Source organism: Grammomys surdaster, unplaced genomic scaffold (genome assembly GCF_004785775.1).
Source record: "Grammomys surdaster isolate TR1022 unplaced genomic scaffold, NIH_TR_1.0 275, whole genome shotgun sequence".
Lineage (NCBI taxonomy): Eukaryota > Metazoa > Chordata > Mammalia > Rodentia > Muridae > Grammomys > Grammomys surdaster.
This window is the reverse complement of record NW_021604716.1, coordinates 2,375,818-2,393,059: the sequence shown is the minus strand read 5'-3', so window position 1 is coordinate 2,393,059 and position 17,242 is coordinate 2,375,818. Positions and strand designations below refer to the sequence as shown.

The window sequence follows — 17,242 nt, the reverse complement described above, 5'->3', positions numbered from 1 at the left end:
GAGAGAGAGAGAGAGAGAGAGAGAGAGAGAGAGAGAGAGAGAGAGAGAACACAACCTGGTCGCAGACAGGATCTGGGACCGAAGCCAATCTGTCATTTATTACTCTCTCTAAGCCTCAGCTTCTCCATCTGAAAAATGAGTTCAGCCCTCCGTCTCTGATCAATCTGTGGTGAGCTTAGAAGGGAAGAGGAATTACCTACCCTGCCAGGTATAGACTGGCGCATAGTTGGCATGGGAATCCAGTGGACGTGGGACCTTCACCCAGCTCTTGTTAGCATGTTCCTGCCTCTGGTTAGATGAGGGACGCAGACTGGGTTCCAGTTCTGGGAGCTCTAGATGAACACGACCATGTTACTTCCCTCTTTAGAGAGATTCTCTCTGGAGGTCTCAGTGAGCCCTGGTGGAGAAGACCAAAGAATGGGTTCTTAGAAATCTCCAGCCGTGCTCTTCTCATTCCAGGTCATATGGCTCAAACATACAAATAGATCTGAGAGCTTCAGTGCTCCGTGTGACCCTAGAGAGTGGGGAGAGAAGCAGGAACACTGACACAAAGTCCCCTGTGACTCCCAAACCCACTCCACAGGCAGAAGCCAAGTGCAAGTCCAGAAGATCTCCCCAGATACAACCAGCCCTTTGTTGTGGGGTCAAAGTTCACAGCCCAGATCTGTCCCCCAGCAAAACAAACTGGCCCTGCAGCTGTCAATCACTGGAACAGGAATAAAAGCAATTGGTCCAGAGGGCCAGGCCCCTAGGCAAGTCAGGAGCTGTCTGAAGGAACTCCCCTGCCCACCCCTCACCCTCTCCAGGCTCCAGGAGAATGAGGCCCTTTGTCCCCCTACAGGCTCTTGTCTGGCTGGGGCTTTGACCAGGGAGGGCAGCCGGGAGGGATTTTTAGAGCCCTTCCAGCAGCTTTCCCAAGGGAAAAGGGCTGCATGGGTGTCTGGGTGTCTGGATGGCTCTGGGTAAGGGCAAAGCAAGCTTCCTATTGCTGCAGAGCCAAGGTCCTGGGGCAGCACTCCGTCTTTCTCTCCTCCATCCCTGCTTTCTTTCTCCCTTGTTTCTTGTCTTGAGCAACATCCCCTCCTCTGTCTGCCTTCACTCCCCGTCTCCCTCTGACCTCTGTCCTTGCTTCTATGCTCACCGTCAGTCATGTCTTTGCAGGTACAGGCTGTGGGTGGACAGCTGCTCAGAAATGTTCGGCGGCCTAGACATCTGTGCTGTCAAGGCTGTCCACAGCAAGGATGGCAGAGATTATATTATCGAGGTGAGGAATAAAGCAGGAGGGTCTAGCCTGGACTAACCCCGGCAGGAAAAACACCAAGCTGAATCCCAGCAGGGTAGCCATGTACTGGCTCCTGGCCTGCCTATCTGTGAGACACAGTGAGACACTCCCAGAGGTATCCATCTCATGTTTCATGTGCCCATCTCAGCTGTAGCCACAGCTGGGAGCCTTCCTGTTCAGTACTCTGAGCTCAGAGTTCAAAACTCGGGGTACAGTATTTTTCCCAGCTTGTCAGGCCAAGAGTCCACAATATTCTGTGCCAGCATTCTCGTTGTTCAAGCGCATGAAGTGAATGTACTTCCTTACCACTGTGCAAGGGTTCCATCCTTATGTTCCTTCAAAGAAGAAAACATGGGCTCCAGGGGGTCCCTTGGGCCAGGCACTGGGTAATTCTGAGACACAGTTTTGAACACAGGAGATTCAGAATTTACAGGCTGCAAGGAAAGGTGATGGGGCATTGTTGAGCAAATGGACACCATTGCACAGGGTGTGATGGGGTGGGGGAGGGCAGATGCAACTACCAGAGATAGAGTTGTAAGAGATGTTCACAGATGGACAGTGGGACCATCTGCAGCCTATCCATCTCTCCAGCCCCCAGTATCCTCTTACCTCTATGACCACTTCCTACCCTCCTCAGAGCTCCCTCTCCTTTCTTCTCCAGTTCCTAGCCTCAAACACTTCCACAGCTTTATCCTGAAGCACCCCTGTGGCCTCAGGGGGCTCCCCTCCAACCCTAGCTACTTCTCTCCACAATCACATGTGGGCCTTTCAGCCCTTTCCTTCCATTAGGTTAGCTCCTCAACCCATAAGGGAGGAATGAGCTGACACCAGGCCAACACATGTGAAGGGTACCCTGTGGTCACCCTTCCCCTGCAGCTGCCTCTCCACGAGTGTGGGAAACTAATGAGTGGCACATGGCGGGGATGACCACAAGCAGTCAACCAGTCCTCCAATCCCTGTGTCTGCCCCGCTGCCTAGGAACCAACAAGCAAACAGCACCAGGTAACTGAATGGGTTACCACCAGGTCAGGGAGGGGTTCCCTTGGCAGTGGGGACCAGGAGTCCAGGCCAACAGACAGTCTCACTAGTTGACTGACTAGGAAAGTTGAATGCTCCCACCAGGTAAGTGGCATCTCTGTGTAGGACCCCATCCTCCTCTCAAGTCAGGAACCACGGTCCCTCTGACTGTTACCACAGAACAGAGGTGAGTTGAGAACCACTTCACCTGAGACATCAGCAGCACCTGTCAAACCATCCAGCATTGCCTTTCCTCACTAGGACACTAGACATGAATCTGGTTTGGGCACATATGCGTGTGCAAACATACACACACACACACACACACACACACATTCATTTCTTCACTCTGGGCACCAGACTCTAAACCAGATGAATGGGGCTCCGATGTTATAAGAGAGTAGGAGAGGTCTGCTATACCATTAGGAGGACCAGAGAGCTGGAAGATGGCATATAGTCAAGAACTCTTGTTGTTCTTGCAGAGGGCCTAGGTTTGGTTCTCAGAATCCAATGACATGGTCACAGCCATCCGGAATATGCATACATAAACATACATGCAGGCAAACACACTACACATAAAATAATAAACCTTAAGGAGTAATAAAAGGATATGGACTGGTTTCCTCCTCTCTTGGTTTACACACACACACACACACACACACACACACACACACACACACACACACGCTGATATAGGTCCGCATGGCTTAGAACAGACCACACCAGACCAAACGGTTCCAAGTGGGGTTTATTCAGGAGATAAGGCAAAGGTGGGGGCAGGAAAAAGAGGAGGAAGAGAGAGGTCAGGAGGCTCTGCCTGTTTTATATGGGTGGTGACATAGCCTCTCTCAGGTAAAGGTGGGAGGTAGCCAGGTGGATTCTGGGAATACATGGTGGTTGCCTTGGCAACGATGTGGGGGTCACCTAGATGTGATGTCACTGGGTTTGGAGACTGATACCACCTCTCTCTCTCTCTCTCTCTCTCTCTCTCTCTCTCTCTCTCTCTCTATCTCTATCTCTATCTCTATCTCTCTCTCTCTTACACACACACACACACACACACACCTGTGAGCTCTGGTCTCTGAGCTCTCTCTACTTTCACAAAAGCCATTCACAGCCAAATGCCCCAGCTCCGGACACTCAAGGAGGGGAGAAATGAAAGATGCTTCACATTTAAAACAAAACAAAAAAAAAGCCAGTTTGGGTCTTCTAAACATAAGAAAACAGCTTTTCAGAAATGTTCCCGAAAACCTCAAACAAACAAACAAAAAAGATGGCTTTCAGATTTGTTTTTGATCTTTTCTTTTTCCTCAGAAACATTAGAGAATTGTTTTCCCTTGGAGTTTGGGGTGGGGTCAGGAAGAGAGGGAGCTTGTTCCTGGGAATGTAAAATGTATTTTTCCCAGTAAGGGGGGAAAAGGCAGCAGAGACCCAGCACTCGTGACATATTTGTGAGGGTGCTCAGAGGAAACACCCTGGCCCTCGTCCTCTCTGACCTGGCCCAGGGGATGGCCTTGCTCACTGGGAAAAAATGTTTCCCTGGGGAGAGTGAGTATCCACTTCCTTTGTCTGTGTCCACTGTGGGGATTCCAGTTCTTGACCTCAGGCTCCTTGTAGCGGCCATTTTCCACCACAGAGAATTCCGGAATGATCCAGGGTGAAAAGGGTGGAGGAAAGAGGGACAGGCAGGGTGCTGGGACGCCAGAAGCATTGGGGTCAGACTCAAGCACTGCAGCTGGAGACTGCCTGGGACCCCAGAAAGCTCCATTTAGGGACAGGTTACAGGCCCTTCTGGAATTCATACCTGCACCCTAGTTTGCTTTTCAGTTTCTGAGGCACTCCCAGATGCTTACACTCAAAATCCCCTGAAAGTCACACCCAGGAGACCTTAGCAGCTGCCTCAGGCTTCCCCTAAGCAAGTCCACAGCAGAACACAGGCCTGGAACCCTGGCTGCCTCATGCGACGTCAGAGCTGCCCAGTGCTTTGTTAGAAGGCCCCTGCTGCTATAGACCTTTCCAGCAGTCTCCTCAGCACTGATGAGGAAACCGTAATAATTGTAAGACTTGCCCCAAAGACTCATTCTGAGATAGGGTCCCATGTAGCCCAGTCTGCCCTCAAATTCAATATGTAGGAAGACCTTGAACTTCTGATGCCCCTGCCTCTGCCTTCTGGATGCTGGAGTCATAGGTGCTGGGGGTGGAAGTCAAGGCCCCAAGCATGCAAGGTGAGCACTCTATTCACATCTCCAGTCCTGCAAAGTGATGCTTGCTCGAAGATAGCGCTGACTTCATCTATACCTGGTTCTTAGAATAGTGTCCCATATATCACCAGTGCTTGGTGACACTGTACTGTCAAGGCCTTCCCGTGGTTAACAAAGCTCACTGCAAGGACCTTCCCCCACAGTTCTCCCAGGACATAGGCTGCCCTGACTTTATGGGTACAGATGGCCAATGATAATTCTGGGGCTAAGCTCTCCAATGGGACAGTTGATTGAGCTCAGCAAAGACATGGGTACAGAGAGGCTCCTGAGAATGTGTGTGATCTAGAAGGGTTTCCGGAGGAAGGGCAGACTAGGTGTTTCATGATGCATAGGTGGAGGGGTGGGACTGGATCACATCTCTGAGCCTCGCTCTCCCCATCTACTACAAAAGTAGACTGGGCCAACATGACCTCCCAAAATGCCACCCCTTCTTCCTTAAGGACAGCCTGGTTCCCAGGGAGAGTTTCATTTTAGGCCTGTGTCCTGTCAGGAGCCCCAGGACAATGTCTTTCCTCTTTTGTCTTCTCTGTTAACCCTGGGTCACTTCCAGCCTGTGTCAAATTTTTAGTTGTTGTTATGATTGAGCCCCCACTAGTTTCTAGCTCTGAGGATATCTTTAACCTTGGGCCAGAAGAAAGAGGGCCAGCCCCAGCCCTGGGAGGACAGTGGAGTGGGAAATGAGGGGGTAGGAAATGAGGGGGCAGAGACTGACGCCCCAAAGAAAAGTACAGAAAAGGTCAACACATGCTCCCCGGCCCTGGTCACGTTGCTGGACTCCAGCGTATGAAGGCCGAGTTGAACTGAATCCAGGGAGTCTATTCAGAAGGAACTAGAGAGAGCTGGGTGTCTGCTGGAAGCCCAGACAGCAGGAAGGACCCAGTTGGGCGCTTTGCATGGAGGACATTGCCATCTAGTGGTCATTCTGTCTTGAGTCCAGTGTCAACATTCCTAGAATCTGAAGCCATCTTCAGGGTCCTTCAGCTTCCTTTGCTCCCTCCCCACTAGGTCATGGACAGTTCGATGCCCCTGATTGGAGAACACGTGGAAGAGGACAAGCAGCTAATGGCTGACCTTGTTGTCTCCAAGATGAGCCAACTCCTGGTACCAGGGGCCACGGTGCCCTCACCCCTGAGACCTTGGGTAAGGTTCTCTTGAGAACAAAGGAGATTAGTGGCTCTGGAATGAAAACCCCAGGATCCAAAGGAGATAGCCCCAGGCAGGCATCACGTAGGAGAATGGGGTGTGGACAGAGGCAAGCAGGGGCCTTGCAGGGACCCTTTCCCCTTCATATCCCCTAGGAAGATAACTCCTGTCCTATCAGCTTTTGGACAGATTGTTGGCAATGTTCATCTCTGTGTCCCCATGTTGGATCTGAGCAGAGGTGTGTGCAAGAATACATGTACACAAATGCTCTATGTTCCAAGTGCACAGGTCAATAGAAACTATTGTGTCTCAGGCTTCCCCATCCCCCAACCCAGCAATCTTACACCCCTCCCCTGCACAGGCCCCAGCAGGAACTACCAGACCACTGTTTAAAAGTTTGCCAGCTTCCAAACCTTCTGGGAAAGCAAGTTTCAAATCTTTCCCCTAATCCCAGCCCTACTTATCCCACAGAAACTCATCACTTCATAGACAGGGGATAGTAGTCACACATAAGGGCTGCTGGGAGCCAGAGGGCATTTGCAGCATCCTCCATGGTTATTCTAAAAAATCTATCGTGGGGTACACTGAAGAGTCGTCCATCGTGGATTTTACATCAGTGATTTCTACAAAATCTATCATGGGGTACACTGAAGAGTCGTCCATCGTGGATTTTACATCAGTGATTTTTTTTTTAAGAAAAGGCTTATCTAAGGCTTTGCCTCCCACCAGAAACACCGTAGCCACTGGCTTCCTTTCTCTTCTCCTACTCTAGGGTCCACAGACTAAACCTGCAAAATCTCCTGGGCAAGGCCAGCTAGGACCTCTGCTAGGACAGCCCCAGCCAAGGCCACCTCCACAAGGTAAGACACAGAACAGCCACTAAGAAGAACTGTATCAATGAAGTTGAAATGCAGCGCAGAGGACTGTGAGGTGTCTCAGGGACAAGAACTCCTTCTATGCAAGTATGAGGACATGAGTTCAAATCCCCATCACACAAGTAACAAGCTGGGCATAACCAAACATGCCCATAGCTACAGCACTGGGGGAAGGGAGGAACAGGCAGTTCTTGGGAATTGGCTGACCAGTTAATCTAACTCAAATGGCAGGCTTCAGGCTCAATAAGAGGTGCTGTCCAAAGCAATGGTTCTCAACCTGTGGCTCATAAACCTCTTAGGGTTATATATCAGATATCCTGCATAGCAGACATACACATTATGAATCATAATAATCGCAAAATTATAGTTATAAAGTAGCGACAAAAAGAATGTGATGGTTGGGTGGTCACTGAAATGTGAGGAACTAGGTTAAGGGGTCAGAGCATCAGGACGGTTGAGAAGCACCGGGCTAGGGGAGTAAGGTAGGATGCAACAGAGGAAGACAGTGTCCTCTGACCTCCACGTGTACATCCAGGGCATGTACATACAAAGAGCAACTAAATGATAATTAAATAAAAGTACGTTGCTGGAGACAGTCTAGCCCAGTGGTTCTCAACCTACCCTTAAATACAGTTCTCCGTCTTAGGCAATCCCTGTGAAAGGGCTGCCCCACCTGCACCCCCCAAGGGCCACGATCCATGAGAACTGCTGATCTGGACAATCCATCCTGATGCTTTATCCTTACTCTGTGAACTCCTTCCATCTGCATGACGGGGACCCTAGGAGGGATGCTGTCCTCCTGAGGTCAGGGAAGGAGTTGGAAAGAGAGACCAGAAGGATTGCTAAGTATTTAACATGTCAACCCTGTGCTGGGGGCCACTCTCTTCTACACTAGAATTCATCTTCCCAGCCGCTCTGCAGAGGAAGCATTAGTGTTTCCTTTTCCCAAGCAGGAAGTTGAAGCTTTGCCCAGGAAGGCACAATGAGAAGATGGCAGGTTTACAAGCCTGGACTTTTAAACCTTCTGGGAAATGTTATTTCTAGCCACTAGTGGTGCCTGAGTATACATTTGTGAGCCAACCAGCTCAAGTGAGAAAAGGAAAAGAAACTCAGAACATGATACCCTTAGCTGCTGACATTCTTCCTTAAAACCATCCCTGTGCTTGTAGCGGGTGGATACAGGATGGACCACAAGAGGAGGTGGGGATGAGGAGAATAGCTAAAGACCTGGAGGAAGGTTGAGTGTGGAGGGTCTTCCACACGGGCTCAAGAGGAGTCCCGAAAGCATGTCTCTTGCATCAGGGTGCTCAGCTCCGCTGCTCTGAGCTGGGGCCAGAGCAGCTTGGCATAGAGATGCCAAGGCAGATGATCTCCTTGTGGTCTCAACAGAAGGCATCTCTGCTCTGTCCTGAACTTTTTAGTCACTTCTATTATAGCGACAGATGGCTTCCTCTTCCACAGCTCAAGGAAACACAGCTCCCTCCTCCTTCCCTCCCTTCCTTCATCTCTTCCAGCCTTCTCTCTCTTCTTCCTGTAAAAAGCATCTTTAATTGTCTCAGAGGCTTACTGCCTCTGTCTGCTAACCTAGGCCTAGTCCTGGAACCTTCTAGCCTCTGTTCAATCTAGGCCTAGAATGTTTATCAGCCTCTGAGACTTGCTGGTGAATAAATTCACCCTTTCTAGCCCTTTCTGATTTTTGGCTGGCTAATTTAACTCAGCTATCTGGTTCAAACTCCTCTTCAAGCTGACTGATTCAATCTGGCTTCTCTTGGCTTCTCCTGAATTGCTCTCCTTGGCCTCATACTGAATTTGTCAATATGTTCTAATCTTCTGGCATCTTTTCACTCTCTGGCTTGTTCTGTCATCACCTGTGTCTAGACTGTTCTCTCTTCAACTTCTCTCTGTAAAACTGTCCTGGTAAAACTGTCCCTCCTCCCCTTCTCTCTCTTCCCTGCTCTTTCTTAGGTAGCCTCTCTTTCCTTGTGAGAGTGGCATATCCTGTTCTGTCAAATCTTTCTCTGATTCATCACTTTGTCTGCCACTCATTAAACTTCACTTTCAAACGTGAGTCCTTCCTTCTAGAAACTAATTTACCTTCATGTTTGGGATTAAAGGTGTGTATTAAGGGGCTGTCTGTATACAAGTCAGAGGAATTAAAGGTATTCTGTAAGGCTGAACCACACCACAACTAGAAACAGGTTTTCCAGTAAACAACACAATCTTGGGGTTCACAGTGTGATAAACTAGCCCACAACATCTTCCTTCTTTTCCCCATTACTTTATTTATTTAACATAACCCTCCAGACTAACTTCCTTTCTCATATAAATGCCTTTGAAATTGACTGCCCCCCATATACTCTAAATTTACATACAGTAATCAAAATTATATTTAACCATGGACTAAAATATCAATTAGGTGGCACTTTAATTCTCAGCATCTGTGATCAAATAGTCTTCTCTGAATATAACAAACAAAGCATGATGAGTCACACCTGTAACCCCAGCAAAAAAGAAGCTGAGGTAGGAGGGTTGCTGTTTGAGGTTAGCCTGGGCTACCAATCAGGCTAGCCTGGGCTACAGTGTGAAATCCTGTCCCAAAAGAGCGAGTGGAAGGCTGAGGAGACGTCTTACTGGTAAGTGTATGCCTTACAAGCTGGAGGACATGATTTTGATCTCGAGTACCCACATTTTAAAAACAAAACAAACCAAACAAACAAACCACCTGGATGTGGTAGTGTATTTGTAATCTAGAGCTGGAGAGGTGGAGATTGAGGGAATCTTTGAAGCTAGTTTGTCAACTAGCTTACTTGGAGAGTTTCAGTCTTAAAAAGAAAAAAAAAGGACAAAGGTTGACCTCTAACCTCCATAAACAAATTTGTACCCATACAGCTATGCATGTGAGAGTGTGCGTGCACACACACACAGAGGCAGGGGTCAGGGGGTTGGTATATCCATTTATTTTGGAGTCTTTCACCTGAAAATGTATTTTATTCTCTCTAGTGACAAGTCTTTACAGTTTGAATAACTCAGATCCCTTTACAATAAAGAACAGTAACAGTAATTGTGTGGACAGAAACCTGGCAGCCCCACAAAGGGCTTGTCCACCCACTTTTCTTATCTATGCTATGCCCACCATCTCCCCCAGGGAAAGCTGGAAGAATTTCACAAAGGGAGATTCTAAGAGTCTGCCATGGGGTTGGTCAGCTTCCCCTCATAACAAAATACCCAAAACCAACTTAAAAAGAAGAGCTTTGCTTGGGCTCCTGTTTCAGAGATCCAGCCACACTGCCTTGTGTTTGGGACCTGTAATGACACAGTAGTCACAGAAGTGGAAACATGTCATAGAAGAAGACAGTTTACTAATGGAAACAGGGAAACAGAGATGGGGCTTAGGCCCCCATCTCCCTTTTGAGGTCACATGCCCAGTGACCTAACTTACATTAAGCCCTAGCCCTTCCACTTTATCCCCAGAGTAACACAAATGGGGATGAAACTTCTCACACATAGAGCTTTGGGGGCCTTTAAGACACAAACTAAAGCAAGCCCTGTACAGTGAACAGTCATGTTCTGGAGGAGTATATGCGTTCAGTCCAGTTCCAGTCTCACCACTTTTAGCTAAGTGACAATGCCCCGTCAAAGCTCTAGCTCCACAGTGACAGTAGAAGAAATAACCACTTCCAAGTCTACAGGCTAATGCTGACGGCAGTTAGAAAGGGTCAGGCAGAAGGGTGGTATTTGGGGGACTTCCGTTCTCACTGATAATTCATGATTAATGACAACTACACAGCTCTTACTATTAATACCTGCTGTCTTGTAAGCAGTTCTAATAAACAGATTGCTTTTCATGGTTGTCATTAGCAACCCTTCTGACACATGTAGCCCTCCTCCCCTCTGACCTGACAATACCATACTTGCAAATGGTACCACACTCTGTATTCACTGCCCTACTGAGCCCCTAGCCCTGCCCCCTCCTTTCCCTCGCTGGCCAGGACCGACTCTTTAAAACCACTTTTGAATGGTAGCCCTTTAAAAGACAGAGAGCTAGTGTGTTCTGATCTTCTCTCTGGCCCAGAGGAAAAGCATGCTCAATAAAGAGAGATTATTTTAAGGAACATGTGGCTAAACACTATGTTAAGTGAGTTGAAAAACAATCAATTTAAAACCTATTAACATAATTAAAGGAAATACTCAGTGAATTAACATTCAGACCAAAAATAACAAGGCTAATTTTAAAACATTTTCACCAATTTCTACAAATAACAGGATCACATTATGAACTTGTTTTGAACTTACTTTCAAACTCAATGAGTATGAAGTTTTCTTTTAATAAACTTCATTTTTTTAGGATCAATTCTGTGCTTAGGAAAAATCTCATACACACACACACACACACACACACACACACACACACAGTGATCAAATAAAAAATACTAAGTTGTTTGCTTTGCCAAAAAAAAGCTGTAAGAAATAGCCAAAGTATCTTTTGATGGATCCCAGTGGTAATAGCTGAGTTATTGAGCTAGGACACAGATTTTCCAAGATACTTTGAACCCAAGGGAAGGGGTGGGGAGCTTAAGATGAAAGGAAAAAAACAGATGTTTTGTTTGACCTGCATTGGATTGTGACAACAAAAATGTAGTCAACATACAAAACTCATAAAACTTTTACTTAAACATCTGGGTTTTATCTTAAGTCTCCGACCCCTACTCCTGGTCAATTTTTAGCCTCTCTAGAAAGCACAGATGTTTTCCTACCCAGCATGCCATGGTGATTAGTAAGAGATGTTCCCTTGGTCACAGAGGGACTTACCATTTGTCCCTGACCCTGCTCTCCCCTTCTTCATTTCCACAGAGACAAGAATCCATTCATATTTTCCTTGTGTTTATTCTTTAGGAAGAGAATGAGAATTATGTCTTACACCAAGTGGTATTTGAGATAGTGTCTCACTCCAAACACAGACTAGACTGAAACTCACTGTATAGCCAAGGCTACCCTCATCACAGTCCTCCTGCCTCAAGTTCCTAAGTGCTGGGATTACAGGTGTAAGCTGCTATGCTTGACTTTACACACCTTCTTGATAACCTCTTCCTTCTTACAATATGACTTCATCCCTATTACATCAAAACTTTAGCTGTGACCTCTTTACAGCCACATTGAGGGTTAAGGTATCAGTATTTGAATTAAGGAAACATATTTCTGTCTATAAAACCATGCCAATCCCTATTACCCTGACCCAGTTACCCCAGGAATCCATCCACACATTGGAGTGTGAGGCCTGCCTGTCTAATTGCAACTTCCTGGTGTGTCTCTATTACATGGCCCTATACATTAACGCTAAGATGAAAAACAAACACGGGCTATCTTATAAGCTGCCTTTTCTCTGTTTAGTGGTGTCTACTTGGCACATACTGTCAACAGGTTAGTTAAAGGTACCCTGTCACACCAGGTGACAATCATCACAGACTCTGTTATCTAGATGCTTTCTTATGGCTGTTTTGTTTTGACAGAGGGTCTTATGTTGCCCAGACTGGCCTTGAATTCTCTCCATCGTCAATAATGACTTTGAATTCCTGATCTTCTTGCCTCTGCTTTCTGAATACTGGGATTAAGGCATGTCCCACCATGCCTAACCATGCTGAGAATCAATAATAGGGCTTTGTGCTTACTAGACAAGCACTCTACCAACTGAACTATGTCCCCAGCCATCTAGATGTTTCCTGATATTCCTAGCCATCTTCCTGAGATCTGGCATCCATGTTGCTTTTTCGTTTTAAACAACATGTTTATATAAACATGTGTTATGTGCATAGCCATATTTATTCACAAGAAAATTGAACTTTAACCCTTTCTTCATCTTGTAGGGGGCCCTCGTCAGGCTCAGTCTCCTCAACCTCCCAGATCTAGAAGTCCATCCCAACAGAGGCTCTCCCCACAAGGCCAGCAGCCTGTGAGTCCTCAGTCAGGATCTCCACAGCAGCAAAGATCACCAGGCTCTCCACAGCTATCCCGGGCATCAGGTGGCAGTTCTCCAAACCAGGCCTCCAAGCCAAGTGCCAGCCTCAGTTCACATACTCGGCCTCCTGTGCAGGGACGCAGCACCTCCCAGCAGGGTGAAGAGCCCCAAAAGCCAGAATCACCTCATCCCCACCTCAAGTAAGTATTTGAGTCTGAACGGGTATAGTGTAGAGTTGGTGTATGCCCAAACATGAGCTGACTCAGGGACCCGACAAGGCCTTGCCCAGGATTGACATAGGGGGAAACGGACCTACAGGGGAGCATTTGTGTAGCAGGGACCAGCAAGCTGAGAGATTAGGCCCCACCACACCCTCATGATCCCTAGATCAGTCATCACTTGCTGTGTAACAAACAAACCCAAATTTATGCAGCTGAAGAAAAAGTTTTCTGGTTGTTCTCATTTCTTTTCTGTTGCCGTGATAAAATATTTCGGCCAAAAACAATTTTAGAGGGGTCTGGAGGGATAGCTCAGGGGATAAGAGTACTGGTTAAGAGCACTCTTCCAAGTTGGGGAAGGACTGAAGGTCCAGAAGTAGATGGGGAAACCACAGAAGACTAACAGAGTCAACAATCCTGGACTCCTGGGAGCTCTCAGAATCTGAGCCACCAACCAAAGAATATACATGGGCTGGAACAAGCCCCTCCACCCCTTCCTGCTTCCCCACATATGTAGCAGATAGGCAGCTCAGTCTTCATGGCTGCCCTGTCTGGCCTCAGTGGAAGAGGATATGCCTAATCTGGTAAGACTTGATACGTGGCGGGGGGTCCTACCCCTCAGAGGAGAAGGGGACTATGGGGGAAGGGACTCAGTGAAGGAAGGGTAAGAACAGCATTTAGAATATAAACAAAGAAATTAATTTTTTAAAAAGTATTCTTCCAGAGGACCAGAGTTCCATTCCTAGCACCCACAACCGTCTGTAACTCTATTTCCAGAAGATCCGACACACTCTCCCGCCCTCCATGAGCACTGCATGCATGTGATGCACACGGATCCACGCAGGCAAACCACACATACACGTACAATACAAATAAAAGCTTTTAAAAATCGATTTTCTAAATGACTTAGGGGAGGTGGGGATCTGCTTTAGCTTCCAGGTCACAGTTCATCATTGAGAGAAATCAGGAACGAACCCTGAGCAGGAACTTGAAGTAGTAATGATGGAAGGATGCTATCTGCAAGCCTGCTCACTGACCCATGCTTAGCTAGCTTTCTCACATAGCCCCAGACCACCTGTCCAGGGAATGGTGCTGCTGTCAGAGGCTGGACCCTCCTGCATCAATCAACAAGGAAGGCACTTCTCCACAGACACGGTCAGGGACCCCTCTGATGTGGACAAACCCTCAACTGAGACAAGGGATCTCGAATAGGAACTGACTGATTTCTGAGCTAATTCTGGGAATTCTAAGGGAAAAACTAGAGCCTGGTCTAGCCCACTGGGGATGACATGGTCGCACAAAATACAGAGCAGCCTGGGGTGGGGGAAAGCATATATGCAGTGCACGCTCCTACTTCTTGCGAGGCCTGTCCAAGCCAAACACTTGCCTCTAGAAACCCGTTTCTGTGCCTAAGAAGATGAGGGCAGTACTATCCACCCTGCAAGTTCTAGGCTGGCATCGTGTACACACTACAATGCCTGATTTCTGGTCTCACCATCTTTTTATGACTGTGCTCAGCCTGCAGGCTTCAGGGCCAGCCCCAGACTCCTTTCCTTGGGAGTTCCAGCCTTGACCATCCCAAACTTCTTGCTTTCTGTTTCAGCAAATCCCAGTCCCTGACTAACAGCCTCAGCACATCAGATACCTCCCATCGAGGGACCCCAAGTGAAGACGAGGCCAAGGCTGAGACAATACGCAACCTGAGGAAGTCCTTTGCCAGTCTCTTCTCCGACTAGCCCTATCCAAGCTGGAGGACAGGCGGGCAAGAAGCCTCAATGACTGGAGCCATTCTCTGCTTCCCTTCTTCTCAGCCTTGGTTCCTGATGGAAATATGCTTCCTAAATGTCTGACCCAGGAACTGGTCATCTACACTCATTCCCACCTCCATGATCATGACATTCCAATGCTGTCTGACTGAGTGGTAGCCTTGAGAGTCCCTAGGTTCCTCAACACGGGCCTTCTAGACAGACAAGGCATTACTACATCCACCATATGCTTGCTCCCCTGCCGCCGGTACCAAGTGAGATGTCTGTGTGGCTTGTTTTTGCAGTCTTATTAGCATTTTGCTTGCCTTTGGGCAGAGGCCCCCTTCTAGGCCTTGACTCACTTCCATCAAATGCATACATTGTAGTCGGACCTCAGCAACACAAGAGGCAATACTTTTTAATGGCGTTTTTGTGAACAGAAAATAGGGAAGCCCAGCCTGGGAGCCCACTACTCACCTAAAGCAAACTAGTGCCATCCTTGCCTTGAGTAGGCTGACAAAGGCCCTGTCACAGCTGGCCCTCATGGTGACCTTGATGTCATCAGAAAGAAGCTAGACCCTATGCAACAAGTGGGACCTTTCAGAGTAGGACAGAGGGAAACCCACAGTCAACAGTGGGAATCCAGAAGAGACAGCCTGTGCTCCTGGGACAGAGTCACAGGAGGACTGTGCCTGTCTGACCTCACAGTGTTCCCTGGGGAGAGGGTCACAGGAGGACTGTGCCTGTCTGACCTTACACAGAATCTGTTCTTTTTCATCCTGAAGACTAGATGGAAACCCAGAGAACGTGGATGGCTCCCTTTCCAGGGTCAGAAGGCACAGTGATGGTGCAGCATCTTACCTACTCTGAAAAAGGACTCAGTAGGCCACTCCATTTATAGTGGGAGAGCCTTCAAAAATGGTGTATGTTTTTCTTTAGGAGATGTTGAAGCCTTTTGGAATTTCTTCCAGAAAAAGTTCCACTCCAACCTTGTTTCAGTGTAGCCAAGGTGACTATGATGGTTTGCTGCAAAGCTAGGCAAAATGGTCCTTATTCCCTTTCCAGTGGTCTTTCCCCTGCACCAGATGGCCTCCCAGGATCACATCAACAAGCACCTGGTGCTAGAAACATTGTAGGTGCCAGAAGCAGCCTCCTGGTCCCAAGAAGACTGACCCCAGGACATCAGAACATCGCCATGTTTCCCTGCACAGCCCCAGTGGCCCCTAAGTTCCTTCCCTGCACTGTGTGAGGGAGGGAAGAGTCATTAACTGAAGCAGCTTCTGGTTATGCTCGAGTTCTGCATATTGTTTGGTCATCATCTGAGATTTCTTTCAATCTCCAGGAGCATAGGAGCAGTCACTATGGTTTCTGGGACATTTGTTTTCTTCAAACAGTCTCGTTCAGCAGCTCTGGCTGGCATAGAATGTATTATGTAGCCCACGCAAGTCTCAAACTCCCAGCGATTCTCCTGTTTGATCAGTCTCCCAAGTACTGAGATTATATTTATGAACCACGACACCCAACAAGCAATCCATCACTTTTTGGTCCTCCCAGCCCAGACATAAGTGGCAGAGACAAAGGTAGAGACCATCTCCTGCCCTTGGTTCACTTAGAACCCTGCATTTCTGCAGAATGTACCTTCTGGCTGCTTTCTATCAGGGATCAGCTCTGTATCAGAAGTGGTAGCTTTGGCATTGGCTGCTAAAGAACCAGTTGGCCCTCAAGAGCATCCTCTTTCTCTTCCCTTTCTCGAGATTAAGTCAGTATTAACAGCAAGCATACTAGTGTTATTTCGAAAGCCCTCCTTGGCCTCTCTTTCCATAGCCTTGGTTTGGAGTGGTAAGTTGCAGCTGTGATGTAAGCTCATGTAGGTCCAGTGACCACTGAGGCCATAATTTGTAGCTGAAACCTAGGACTTAGGCCTAATTGAAAAATGACCAGAATCAACAGCAAATAGGCTGTGGTATGAAGTGAGGAGTTAACTACTGAAGGCCTAGACGCCCTCCCAGTACCAAGAAAACCCAAGCTGTTTTCCTGCTAACTTGTGTGAATTCAGTGTGAGGACAGTCCCTGCATGCCTACACCCATCCTGCCCACATGTCCCTCCTTTTACTCAACTGCTCTTTTATCACAGGATGAAGCTGCCAAAAGCTTCCAGAATGCTTCTTGAGCTAATGGGGATGACCCAGCACGTGATGAGACACAGGGCACAACTGTCAGTGCATTCTCCTGGACACATCCATTCCCGGGTAGGGGAAGAGGTCTTGAGGCCAGCACCCCATTTAGGTAGGTTAGCCAAAGAAAAAAGATCAGTCTGTGAATCCACAGAATGTTGTGCTTCCTCCTGCCCCTCCTCTGCTCTTAGCTCTTGCACCTCTCTCTAGAACCTTTGAAGAAAGGAGTGTAGGAGGTAAGATTTGAAATATCAAAAGATAGTCTGGGGCATGAGTTCTACAGAAGAGGACGTGGATGTTAGTGCCTGGCTAATGACAAGAATGAGTACAGCAAGCCCCATCTTAAACATCTTAAAGCCCCAGTACCTCATTTCTGACTGTAGTCCTCTTTCTAGTTCCTGCTATTTGCTTCCTTTGCATCCAGTGAGAAGCCAAGCCTTGTTCACAAGGCGCATGTGGAGGGAAATCAGATCACCAGCTGCACAGAAGCTCCTGACAATGGAAGTTGAAGTTGATCTTTCAGGAGCAACTTTTTACAGAAAGCTCTGCCCCAGTCAGTAAGATCAAGCAGATG

General features: G+C 47.7%; 1 protein-coding gene and 1 long non-coding RNA gene across 2 annotated transcripts in view; one reads left to right on the top strand and one right to left on the bottom strand.

Moving 5' to 3' along the window:
• Positions 1-2,137, bottom strand: part of LOC114628985 — a 5,301-nt gene extending 3,164 nt beyond the window's left edge. Inside the window, exons 1-2 of the long non-coding RNA XR_003712578.1 lie at positions 1,589-2,137; positions 201-397 (exon numbers count right to left, since the gene is read on the bottom strand). This is a non-coding gene — a long non-coding RNA (uncharacterized LOC114628985). The remainder of the gene's footprint in view (positions 1-200; positions 398-1,588) is intronic.
• The window catches only part of Syn3 (synapsin III), a 416,223-nt gene extending 401,336 nt beyond the window's left edge, over positions 1-14,887 (top strand). The window contains exons 9-13 of the mRNA XM_028776968.1: positions 1,162-1,264; positions 5,566-5,700; positions 6,476-6,563; positions 12,440-12,731; positions 14,353-14,887. Coding sequence (XP_028632801.1) covers positions 1,162-1,264; positions 5,566-5,700; positions 6,476-6,563; positions 12,440-12,731; positions 14,353-14,485 — 751 coding nt within the window. The 3' untranslated portion in view covers positions 14,486-14,887. The remainder of the gene's footprint in view (positions 1-1,161; positions 1,265-5,565; positions 5,701-6,475; positions 6,564-12,439; positions 12,732-14,352) is intronic.
• The last annotated feature ends 2,355 nt before the right edge of the window (positions 14,888-17,242 follow it).